This window comes from Heterodontus francisci, chromosome 3 (assembly GCF_036365525.1).
Source record: "Heterodontus francisci isolate sHetFra1 chromosome 3, sHetFra1.hap1, whole genome shotgun sequence".
NCBI classification, from domain to species: domain Eukaryota; kingdom Metazoa; phylum Chordata; class Chondrichthyes; order Heterodontiformes; family Heterodontidae; genus Heterodontus; species Heterodontus francisci.
Genome location: NC_090373.1, coordinates 186,841,551 through 186,853,951, shown reverse-complemented (window position 1 = coordinate 186,853,951; position 12,401 = coordinate 186,841,551). Strand labels below are relative to the sequence as shown.

General features: G+C 44.4%; 2 protein-coding genes across 5 annotated transcripts in view; one reads left to right on the top strand and one right to left on the bottom strand.

Moving 5' to 3' along the window:
* The first annotated feature begins 558 nt into the window (after window positions 1-558).
* On the top strand, window positions 559-7,677 carry LOC137365163 (carbohydrate sulfotransferase 9-like). Of its 2 annotated transcripts, none has more exons than XM_068027908.1 (2): window positions 559-778; window positions 4,324-7,677. In XM_068027908.1, exons 1-2 carry the CDS (start codon window positions 673-675, stop codon window positions 5,085-5,087), a joined length of 870 nt encoding a protein of 289 aa, XP_067884009.1. In that variant the 5' UTR covers window positions 559-672; the 3' UTR covers window positions 5,088-7,677. The 2 variants fall into 2 exon arrangements, with proteins under 2 accessions (XP_067884009.1, XP_067884008.1); XM_068027907.1 differs by having other exon boundaries at window positions 4,321-7,677.
* LOC137365127 (xanthine dehydrogenase/oxidase-like) overlaps window positions 6,851-12,401 on the bottom strand; it is a 151,290-nt gene continuing 145,739 nt past the window's right edge. For all 3 annotated transcript variants that reach the window (XM_068027904.1, XM_068027903.1, XM_068027905.1), the window contains exon 37: window positions 6,851-9,238. In XM_068027904.1, coding sequence (XP_067884005.1) covers window positions 9,188-9,238 — 51 coding nt within the window. In that variant the 3' untranslated portion in view covers window positions 6,851-9,187. The remainder of the gene's footprint in view (window positions 9,239-12,401) is intronic.

The window sequence follows — 12,401 nt, the reverse complement described above, 5'->3', positions numbered from 1 at the left end:
AGAAGGTTACGGGGAGATTTAATAGAGGTGTTCAAAATTACTGTATGAGGGGTTTAGATTGAGTTAATAGAGCTAAACTGTTTCCACTGGCAAGGCGGTTGGTAACCAGAGGACACAACATTTAGATAATTGGCAAAAAAGCCAGAGAGGAGATGAGGAGAATGTTTGTTTTTTTCACTCAGCCGGTCGTTATGATGTGAAAGCACTATCCAATAGGGCGGATTCAGTAGCAACTTTCAATGGAGAGTTGGATCTCTACTTAAAAAGACAACATTTCCAGGTCCATGGGGTAAGAGCAGGGGGAGTGGGACTAATTGGATAGGCTCTTTCGAAGAGCCAGCACAGGCAAGATGGGACAAATGGCCTCCTTCTGGTGCTATACGATTCTATGATAAGTTGAGATTGCAAAAGTGACTATAAAATAGAAAGTAATAGCTCAGGGAGCTAGTGTCCTTGTGCTGTGCTGTGTTGATTCAGCCTAAGATAAATAGTATCATAAGAGATAATATAAACAAACAGCACATAACTATGGGGGTTGGGTTTTGGGAATCGATGACTTGTAATGTGCCAGCTTGTAAAATGCGAGCCTGAGGCTGAATCTATAAGGATCTGGTGGTCTATTTTGTGCTGCAGGATCTCAGGCTAGTGTCAGAGTAAAAAAGCAGAAAAACAATGGACTTCCCTGGACGGTTTTCAGCCACGTTACTGCTGCTGGGTTATCTAGGCTGGCTCTTTTGTAAAGAGTGGAGATCAGGCGTTTCGTCTGCTGCTGGAGAAGGTACGATTTGCAACCCCTTTTCTGTATGCTGAGAGTTAATAATCCGTGCGGGTTCCTGACAATCATAGCCAGGAGCTATGCACAGCTTCCACTGTATTGCTGGGAAATAGTATTTGAGGAGCTGGGCAGAATCCTGAATCAACATGTAATTGTGAATGTTACCGTTGTCTCTCAGCTTTTCATGACAAACAACAACAATCTGAATTTACATAGTGCCTTTAACATATTTAAACTTCCCAAGGCACTTCACAGGAGCGCAGACAAACATTAACACTGAGCCAAAGAAGGACATATTTGGAGGGGTGACCAAATGCCTGGTCAAAGTGCTAGTTTTTCAGGAAGGTCTTAAAGGTGAAAAGGCAAAGAGGCTTGGAGAGGGAAGTTCAGAGCTCAGATGGCCGAAGGCACCGCCGCCAATGGTTGGGCAAAGGGAGTGAGGGATGCACCAGAGGCCAGAATTGGAGGAGCACAGGGATCTCAGAGAGACATTAAACATTCCTTCATGGAGGAAGATACAAAAAGCCTCCCAGAAATACTAAAGAACCAAGGGATTAGTGAGAATTAGGAACTGAAAGAAATTAACATTGGTAAAAATGTAGTACTGGAGAAATTAATGGGGCTGAAAGCTGATAAATCCCCTGGACCTGATGATCTATATCCCAGAGTGTTGAAAGAAGTGGCTGTAGAGATAGTGGATGCATTGGTGATCATCTTCCAAATTCTGGAGCGGTTCCTGCAGATTGGAAGATAGAAAATGTTACCCCACTATTTAAGAAAGGCGGGAGAGAAAACAGGAAACTACAGACCTGTTAGCCTTACATCAGAAGTAGGGAAAATACTAGAATCTATTATAAAGGATGTCATAACTGCACACTTAGAGAATAATTGGGCAGAGTCAAGATGGATTTATGAAAGTGGAATCATATTTAACAAACTTGTTAGAGGTTTTTGAGAATGTAACTAGTAGAATAGATAAGGGGGGACCAGTGGATGTAGTGTATTTGGATTTTCAGAAAGCTTTTGATAAGGGCCCACACAGGTTAGTATAACACTTGGTATTGGGGTAATATACTGGCATGGATTGAGAATTGGTTAATGGACAGAAAATAGAGAGTAGGAATAAACGGTCATTCTCATGTTGGCAGGCTGTGACCAGTGGGCTAACGCAAGGATCAGTGATTGGGCCCCAGCTGTTCACAATCTATATCAATGATTTGGATGTGGGGGCCAAATGTAATATTTCCAATTTTGCTGATGACACAAAACTAGGTGGGAATGTGAGTTGTGAGGTGGATGCAAAGAGGCTTCAAGGTAGAGGCCTGCTTTAGGTCGGGAAAAAGAACCCGACCCAAACCCTATCGAACCACAGTGGACACGAGCCCGAGCCGGCCCGAGTCCCTCCGATTTTGCACTGAGCCTGACCCAACCTGAACCCGCCACTACTAGGCCCAACCTGAGCCCCACCCAACTATAAATTTACTTACCTTCCTGACATCGAACCTGCAAGAAGCTGCAGCACATGCACGAGAAGTCATAATGACGTCACTCGCTTGCTGCGCAGACTTAGTTTCATCCCAGACTCTGAGCTCAGGTAAGTTTTTTTATTTTTAATGCTTACCAGCAGAACGCTTACCTTGTGTGTCCGGCCCGACCTGACCCGACTCGATCTGGATTCGGCCTGACCTGAGCCGAGCCCGAAAGCCGACCCCGGAAGATGGGCCCGACCCCGACCCCGACCTGAACCCGACACATGTCGTCGGGTCCCGTTGGGTTCGGGTCGGGTAGCAGGCCTCTACTTCAAGGGGATTTAGACAGGCTAAGTGATGGGCAAGAACATGGCAGATGGAATGTAATGTGGAAAATGTGAAGTTATCCACTTTGCTAGGAAAAACAGAAATACAGAGTGTTTTTTAAATGGAGAGAGATTGGGAAGTGTTGATGTCCAAAGGGACCTGGGTGGCCTTATTCATAAGTCACTGAAAGCTAACATGCAGGTGCAGCAAGTAATTGGGAAGGCAAATTGTATGATGGTCTTTACTGCAAGAGGATTTGAGTACAAGAGTAAAGAGGTCTTGCTGCAATTGTATACAGCTTTGGCGAGACAACACCTGGGGTATTGTGTAAAGTTTTCGTCTCCTTACCTAAGGAAGGATATACTTGCCATCGAGGGTGTGCAACAAAGGTTCACCAGACTGATCGTTGGGATACCGGGATTGTCCCATGAGGAGAGATTGAGGATTTCCTCTCTAGAATGTCGAAGAATGATTTCATTGAGGCATACAAAATTCTTACAGGGCTTGATAGAGGAGATGCAGGAGGGATGTTTCCCCTGGCTGGGGGTGTCTAGAACCAGGGGACACAGTCTCAGAATAAGGGCTAGGCCATTTAGGACTGTGATGAGGAGGAATTTCTTCACTCAGAGGTAGTGAATCTGTGGAATTCTCTACCCCAGAGGGCAGCGGAGGCTCAGTCATTGAGCATGTTCAAGATAGAGATCAATAGATTTCTAGATATTAAAGATATCAAAGGATATGGAGATAGTGTGGGAAAATACCATTGAGGTAGAACATCAGCCATGATCTGGATGAATGGGAGAGCAGACTCGAGGGGCTGAATGGCCTACTCTTGCTCCTATTTCCTATGTTACTATGTTCCTTCATTCGTTGAGTAGACATACAGTCCCATGACACAAATTGTATTGAAGTGCAGCATCACTGTCATGGCACTTCCTTCTGGAAAGGAAGGAAAACAACTTGCAAACCTTTCTTCATGACAAAGGTATCATTTTCGATGCCACTTTGTAATAGTGAATTTAGGGACTGATATCAGAAACTCATCTACCTGATATGACAATATAGAAATTTGAGCAACTTGAAAAATTGTCTCTTTGTTTTTGTGACAGCAATGCAGATTGTAGGGCCAAATAATTGAAGTGTTTGAAATTATGAAAAGGTGGGGTAGGGTTGTTGGAAGCAGAGTGAGGGGTCAAGAATGAGGGGCCAGTGAAACAAGATTAAATATAAGGGATTTAGAATAAGAGGGCAGGAGAAATTTTGTCACATGATGTGAGGATGTGGAATTCACTTCCAGGTTTAGTGGTTGTAATTACATCCATATCCAAGACTGGGTTGGATAGGTGGATGAAGGACAAGCAGCCTGGAGGAATATGGAAACAGGAATGGTTAAAGGTGACTGGAACTAATTACCCACAGGGTGGGTAAAACGATAAGATGGACTGTTGAGCAGAGAGGCGTATTTCCGCATTGTAGTTTTATTGCTTCACACACAAAGTGATCATCGCTTGGAATCGACTTCTGGGCAAGTGAGTGGAGGCAAACTAGGCCTGGAATGATGTTCTATTGGAGGCACTACAGGGTCCTTCTGTAGTGACGGGCAGTAGCTTCTACCAGTGGCTTGATTGGTATCAGCTCTGCTTGAGTGTGTTCCTGAGCCGTGAAGAATGGAAGGAGAAGAGCTGACGAAATGGTAGAAAATTTTTAAATGTTATCCTTACACAGTGTCATTTATTTCTTTTGCTGCAGCAGGTCCTGGTTCAGCGGTAGTGAGCGGGCCCATGACCTTTGACTCCTTCCTTCACAATCAGCAGCTGAGGAAAAAGTTGCTGAGGTCATTCTGCAATCAGGGGCCAAAGGTCAACAGGCTCCGTCAGCCCAGCTACGTTTCCAGGCTAAGAGTGAATGAGCATCACGAGCTGGTGTACTGCAGTGTGCCTGATGTTGGCCCAGCGAACTGGGACCAGATGTTAAAGACCCTGAATAGCCTGCCTGGGCAAGTGGAGAAGATAGTGAACGAGACTGCACCATTACAGGCACCTCACGAGAACCTGAGCCAGTATGACATGACCACCATCAAGAGCCTGCTGGCGTCGTACACCAAAATTATCTTCATCAGAGACCCCCTCTGGCGCCTGCTCTCCACTTACCATCACCACGGTGCCACAGAGGAGCCCTTTGAAGCATTTGTTCAACGCGTGTTAGGGCAGGAGTTGAAACCGGCTGCCAGCTGGAAGCCCCTCGTTGAGCTATGCCACCCGTGTCTTGTCCGATACGACTATGTCGTAGCACACGGGCTCCTCGACCAAGAGATGAGACATCTTTTGCATCGGATAGGCATCTCGGAGGAGGTGGAGCTGCCCAAGTTCCAGGACTCGGAGGAGAGTCTGACGTCCCAGGTGCTGATGGAGCAGCACTTTGGCCAGCTCTCAGCACAGCTGATGGGCAAATTGTTTCAGTTTTACCACAGAGACGTCGCTGCCTTCAATTTCACCAATGGTTCAATCTTGAATTAAATAACCCTTCCAAAAAAAAAAGACATCGACTGGCACAGCTTAAAGACCCAGCAGTAGGAGTTGGGTGTGCAGTGAGATGGATGCTTGCCGTTTATCTGTGGGACTGGGGTTCAAATGCAGCTAATGAGGTGTAAGGATGCTCGTGAAGTGGGTTTGGATAGCCTCAGTCCAGTTGGTAGTGGGCATGGCCTGCTGGCACAGATTGGCAATTTCATTCAGAGAGACTGCAGGGTGACTGGAGTGGGAAATGCAAAAACATGTCACATTGGTGCAGCAGAGGCCACTCCTTTAAGGAACAGAGGTCAGTTTTATTTCTAATCTAGCTGCACTACACAGGATCTGCAAGTGCTCACTGCTGAAGTGGTGCAGTTCCATTCCCCAGCGCTAACTTGCTTCACTCCGGTCAGCATCCAAGAAAACACCAGTATGATACCAACAGAGGAGCTAAGAGTTCTCCCAGTGTCTTGGCCAACATTCCTCTCACAACCCGCACCACCAAAAAGAAAAGCAAATACAAATTGCATGGACAGTCATGTCTGTGGGATATTGTTGGGACTGAAAGTGCCTTTGCTTAGACAACAGTCAATGGACTTGGATTGGTAATGCATTGAGGGTAACTTATGACAAACAGGAAATGGGCAGATTCAGGTCATGGAGTCACATTGGGTGGGCTTCTAAAATGGGTGTCCGACTTGATGCCTGATTGTTTTCTGCCCAGAAGGTTGGGTGAACGCCCCCCTCACCACCGCTCCCCGCTCCCCCACGCTGTTTGAAGTGTCTGGAAAATTGAGACAAAATGCGATAATGTACGATATAGATGCAAATATTGTCATCATTATACTTAGTCAGCAGACGACAGTGAATGAAAGTTTGGTGTCCGATCGCCATGATCCACAGAGAGTTAAGCCTTTGGTTGTAGCTCAATCTTGTTGGTTCTGGGTGAATTGAGTGGGGGAAGAACATTCAGCAAATGGAGACCTTTCAACTTGTAGGTTTGGTAGCTTCTCTCATACAATCATAGAATTATAGAAGTGTACAGCATGGAAGGAGACCATTCGGCCCATCGTGCCTGTGCCGGACGAGATGTATTGGAGGGAGTCACCCAGCCTGATTTATGGGATTGAACTTGTCCTACCTGTTCTAGCTGTAAGAATTCAACATGAAATTAATTGGGTCGATTTACAGTGCAAGACTAATAATAAAACTAGTACTAATTTTTCACTCGTAGGCAAAGGGCTGATCACAGAATCTGAAATCGCAGATTCGCATCCCAGCCCGCCTCCGGGAAAGCTCCCTGACACATTCCCGTTGCTGGGGAGCTTTCCCGGAGGTGGGCTGGGATGCAAATCTGCGATTTAAATAATTAATGCCCCACTTTGGGGCGATTTAGAGCGACCACCGGCAGGGGAGCAGCACTCCTCCGCCTGGGGAGGCCACCAGCCCAATGGAGGCGGCCGCTGTTGCAGGTGGGGGTGGGGGCTGGGTGTTGGTCATGGGAGCTGGAGGCTTCCTGCCTGCTTTGGCCCCTCTGAATTGTCATTTCAAATTTATGCCTCCGAGGGTGCCTCCATTCTGAGAAGGTGCCAGTCCAGTGATTGGGCCAACATTGGGACCCCCATTTGGTCTCAACGTCAGGGTCGTGAAGCCCATGGCCAAATCCTGCCCCGAGAGTCTGGGTTCCATGAGAGATCGGGCTGACAGAAGGTTGGATATTGGGACTGTAACATCACAATAAAAAATGCTGCAACATCAGAATAATCTGCAAATGATATTTTATTTTGAATTTCATGACTATGCTCAGTACAGAGATTTGAAACTGAAGCGAATAACAGAATACCGATATCACTGTCATTAGACTGTAATATTAATGTGCAATGTTAGATTGCAATGTTGCTTGTAATATCTGGCTGTTTTATTAAATTTTTGTAAGAATTTTAATGTTAAACTGTGATACTAATATTCATATTTTAATATTAAATTGTAATGATAGGCTGCAATATAAATTCTGATAAATGATCACAGGATCAAAAAATTAGCTTGTTATGTTAATCCTACCGATTGGTAATTTATGGAGCAATTTTTAATGAAATAATAGGCTGATTATCGCGGTTAATGTTCTCCTAAATTCTAATAAAGATCTTGGCCTTTTGTGGCCACAAATTTTATTTCCAGTCCTATAAACAATGAACCACCTATGTAAATATAATAGAACAATGGATCAACATTTAGAATCAGAAAAAACAATATCAACATGTCCACTCCCACCATCACAGTTTCTTGGTGAACCAATTGAATCACTCAAAATGTCCTTTTTGAAAAAAAAAATCTACCATTTTGTTCAGTAACTGAAATTTCTGATTTACAAAATAAAGTTTGAACAAAAAGCCAACAAAATACATATTTCGTATGAACATGGTTAAATTTGCTCATTGAATTGTCTTCTGCATTATTAAAATTTTTCTTCATTGCCTCCGCCTGGGTTTACCTCAGCACGAGGAGAGAGCTAACAGCCAGTCAATGCCTGCTGAGCGTGTGCAGTGTACAGAATTTCCAGGCAGGAGTTGGAGAATAAAACTATACATTCCATTAATTTGAGAAAATTTGTGAGTTTCTTTGCTTTTTCCAAAAGACTTGATTTCTTATTTCTCATTTCTTATTTCAAGCAAGTGTTTACTGTTCTGGTACAAACTTCTCTAGGCAGCACCTCAGATTATCAGCAGCTGTGATTCGCCACAATTATCTCAGAATCATACAATGATACAGCACAGAAGGCTATTCGGCCCATCATCCCTGTGCCAGTTCTTTAGTACAGCTATCCAATTAATCCCACTCCCCCTGCTCTTTCTCCCATAGCCCTGTTAATAATTTCCCTGTTGAGCATTTATCCAATTCTTGCTTTCTTTGCCAAAAAAATGTGTTTATTGAGAATGGGCTTTAATTCGGTTCAATATGCAGTTAAAACATTTCCATTCTGATTCATTTTTACGGCTTACTGAATTTTTTAATGTACCAAAGTTTGGAAATGACCTAATAATATACTTTGAGTACTTTTGAGATAATTTTTGTTAGTTTATAGATTTTTTTAAAGACTGTACAGGGTGGATAGATTTTTCAGGCCTGCTACTGGGGCATAAAACAGGCAGTGGGGCGGATCGTCCAGTATAGCAACTGTCCGATTATTATTTTCATAATGGGTGGTTAAACAACACTGCCAATTTTATACCAGGTGGTAAGGCGAAAATTTCCATCTACATATCTTCATCTCTCCGCTTCTCACTCCTCCATTTAGAGGTTTAAAACCTACCTCTTTGACCAAGCACTTGATCAACTGACCCCTTATTTGTCTTATTATCCATTTTTATCTGCTGATGCTTCTATGGAGCATCTTGAGAAATTTTACGATGTTTAGAGAGGGGACGTAGTTTTATGGGTAGGACTGACAAGGATGACTTCAATCTTCCAAATATTTAGTTGGTGGAAATTTCTGCTCGTTCAATACCGGATGTCGGACAAGTATTGTGACAGTTTCGTGTCAGTGGGAGGGGTCAAGAGAGGTGGTGGTGAGGTAGAGCTTGATGACGTCAGTGTACTCGTGGAACCTGACGTGTTTTTGGATGATTGTGCTGAGGGGCAGCATGTAGATGAGAAATAGGAGGGAGCCAAGGATAGATTCTTGGTGGACACCAGAGGAAAAGAGGCAGGAGCAGGAAGAGAAGCCATTATAGGTGATTCTCTGGCAGATAGAAAGGCCCCTTCCATCATCTGTCAACGCAAGTCACCATATTCCTTTATTGGGAAGCAATTAACCTAGAGTAGTTTTAAGACCAATCCTCTGAGTTTAAATATTGAATAAACTGCCGCCTTTGTGCGATCCGGAAAATTACTTGTTAAATTCCACCAGCTGATCAGACTTGGGTTTTCATGGTGTCCTAATCAGAAGGACAGGAGGTCAGGTTAAAGAGAGTGGTGCCAGATCCCACACGTTTGTGTTCCATTGATCAGTGTCCCAGAAGTTAGCGGTTGATAAAAATCAAATTCACCAATTATGATCAAAGACTCCCACACCCACTCATCAGAAACAAAAGTCTCCTCGGCTCAGGTTACACTTCGACATTCCAGGGCGTAAAGGTCCCTGGTTCTGCAGGAGGACACTGGAGAAAAGAAAACAAAGTTCATTTTGTTTGGTTTTAGAGAACAAAAGAAATTACATTTCAATTAAAGAGAGAAAAATGGGGGTGTTTGAATCATGGTGTCTCCCATCCACAGGCCTTTTGTTTTAAATGCAAACCTCCATCGCCGGTTTACAATCCCCAGGAGTGTGTCAGTATTTACAGGGAATCCCCAGGAGTGTGTCACTATTTGCAGGGAATCCCCAGGAGTGTGTCAGTATTTACAGAGAATCCCCGGGAGTGTGTCAGTATTTACAGGGAATCCCCAGGAGTGTGTCAGCATTAACAGGGAATCCCCGGGTGTGTGTCAGTATTTACAAGGGGTCCCCGGGAGTGTGTCAGTATTTACAGGGAATCCCCAGGAGTGTGTCAGCGTTCACAGGGAATCCCCGGGAGTGTGTCAGCATTTACAGGGGTTCCCCGGCGGGTGTGCCAGTATTTACAGGGAATCCCCGGGAGTGTGTCAGTATTTACAGGGAATCCCCGGGAGTGTGTCAGCATTTACAGGGAATCCCCGGGAGTGTGTCAGTATTTACAGGGAATTGCTGGGACTGTGTCAGTATTTACAGGGAATCCCCAGGAGTGTCAGGATTTACAGGGAATCCCCAGGAGTGTGTCAGTATTTCCAGGGAATCCCCGGGAGTGTGTCAGTATTTACAGGGGGACTCCAGGAGTGTGTCATTATTTACAGGGGGTCTCCGGGGGTGTGTCAGTATTTACAGGCGGGCCCTGAAGTTTGTCAGTATTCCCTGATGCTCTCTTCAGTATAAAGTTTGAAAAGCACAGGGGTAGACATACACAATGTCTCCAATATCCACACCACACATGGTTGCCTGATTATCAGCTGTGTGGATCAACATTACCAATTGTTGCTTATTAATCATTAAGTGCCTCACTTGCTATCGTTAATAGTTCCAGCTGTATGCTGGATTGCAGAGTGTTGCCTGTGCATTAACCTGGCTCAATTGGTCGCTGTTTGCTCCATTTGGCTCAGTCGGATATGGGTTAACGCCCCTACTCCGGAGACCCGAGCTGCTGACCTTTGCTGGCACTGTACTGAGGGAGTGCTCCACTGCTGGAGGTGTTGTTAGTTGGAGATGTGTTGAACAGAGAACCAGCCTACCCTCTCAGATGGTTGTAAAGGCCCCGTGGTACTATTTCAAAGAAGAGTAGGGGAGTTCTCCCGGCGCCCTGGCCAATATTTATCACTCAATCAACATCACAGAAAAAAAATCAACTGATCTTTCATTTCGTTGCTTGTTATGGGATCTTTCTGTGTGTAAAATGGCTGCTGCATTTGCTGACAGAACAACAGTGACTACACGTCAAAAGTAATCCATTGTGTGGCATTTGTTGATGCGATGAGGTGACTTGGTAATGCAAGTACTGTCCTGATGGAGCCCAGGGCTGTGATCAGCTCCGTTTCAAGGGGTCAGGCAGATCATCCAAGGGTGGGATGTCATGGAATACATCCCTGGGAAGGACGCTGACACAAATGGTCTTGAGAGGTGATTAAATATGTTGCTGACAGAGAGAGGCACTCCTCACAATCTCTCGATATAGAGTATTGTCTTCAGGTCTGGAAACCACACCTCAGGAAGGACATTTTAGCCTTTGAGAGGGTGCAGTGCAGATTCATCACAGTGATACGGGAGCTAAAAGAGTTATATAATGAGGACTTTTTCCATAAACTATTTTCTTGAGTGTAGAAGGTTAAGAGCTGATCAAATCGAGATGATTTAAATAACAAAATGATTTGATCGGGTAGTTAGAGAAGAAACTATTTTGTCACAATCTTAGAATTGGAGTTCAGCCATTCAGAAGCAAAATCAGGAATTGATTTTTCACGCGTAAGGGTGGTGGAAATCTGGAACTCTCTCTCTCTCTCTCTCCTCAAAAGGCTATGGATGCTGGGGTCAATTGGAACTTTCAAGACTGAGATCAATAGGTTTTTGTTGGGTAAAGGAATCGAAGACTAAGGATCAAAGGTGGGTAAATGGAGTTAAGGTACAGATCAGGTATGATCTGATTAAATGTGGAACAGGCTTGAGTGGCTAAATGACACTCCCCGTGGGCTTTTCCTCTTGCTAGCAGTATTGCATCAACAACATGAACTTGTATTTATCTAGCACCTTTAATGTAGTCTCAAGACGCTTCACAGGACCATTATCAAACAAATCCTGACACCAAGTCATGCAAGATATTAGGACAGGTGACTAAGAGCTTAGTTGACGATGGAGGTTTTAAGGGGCATCTGAAAGGAGGAGAGAGAAGTCGAGATGTTAAGGAGGGAATTCCAGAGCTTAGGGCCTAGGCAGCTGAAGGCACCAGGATAGTCCATAATGAGAAGGTAGTTAGGCTCAGATTGATTAGAAAAGCAGAATATTTTTTAAAAGGTGAGAGACTAGTTGGTATTCAAAGGGATTTGTATATGAATCACAGAAAGTTAACATGCAGATACAGCAATCAGGATGATATGTTAGCCCTTAAAGCGGGGGCGGGGGGGAGGTGGTGATGGGGGTTAGAGTATAAGAATAAGGAAGTCTTAGTGCAACTGTACAGGGCTTTGGTGAGACCACACCTGGAGGACTGTGCACAGTTTTGGTCTCCTTACCTCAGAAAGGATATACTTGTCTTTCAGGAGGTGCAACAAAGGTTCGCTCGACTGATTCCTGAGCTGAAAAGGTTGTCCTATGAGGAGAGATTGAGCAGAATGGGCCTATACTCTCTGGAGTTTAGAAGAATGAGAGGTGAACTAATTGAAACATATAAAATTCTTAGAGGGCTTGACAGGGCAGATGCTGAGTGGCTGTTTACACTGGCTCAGGAGTCCAGAACTAGGCGGGTCACAGTCTCGGGGTAAGAGGTTGGTCATTTAGGACTGAGTTGAGGAGAAATTTCTTCACTCAGAGGGTGCTGAATCTTTGGAATTCTCTACCCCAGAGGGCTATGAAGGTTTATTCATTGAGCATAGAATACTGAGATTGATAGATTTTTGGACACTATGGGAATCTAGGAATGTGGGATTAGAGTTGAAATAGAAAATTAGTCATAATCTTATTGAATGGCAGAGCAAGCTTGAGGGATTGCATGGCCTACTCCTGCTCCTATTTCTTATATTCTTATGTCAAACATCACAAGGCAC

Coding starts and splice junctions, on each gene's coding strand:
- LOC137365163 (XM_068027907.1), top strand. CDS start 673: ATGGACTTCCCTGGACGGTTTTCAGCCACGTTACTGCTGCTGGGTTAT. Junction 779..4,320: donor TTCGTCTGCTGCTGGAGAAG/GTACGATTTGCA, acceptor CTTTTGCTGCAG/CAGGTCCTGGTTCAGCGGTA.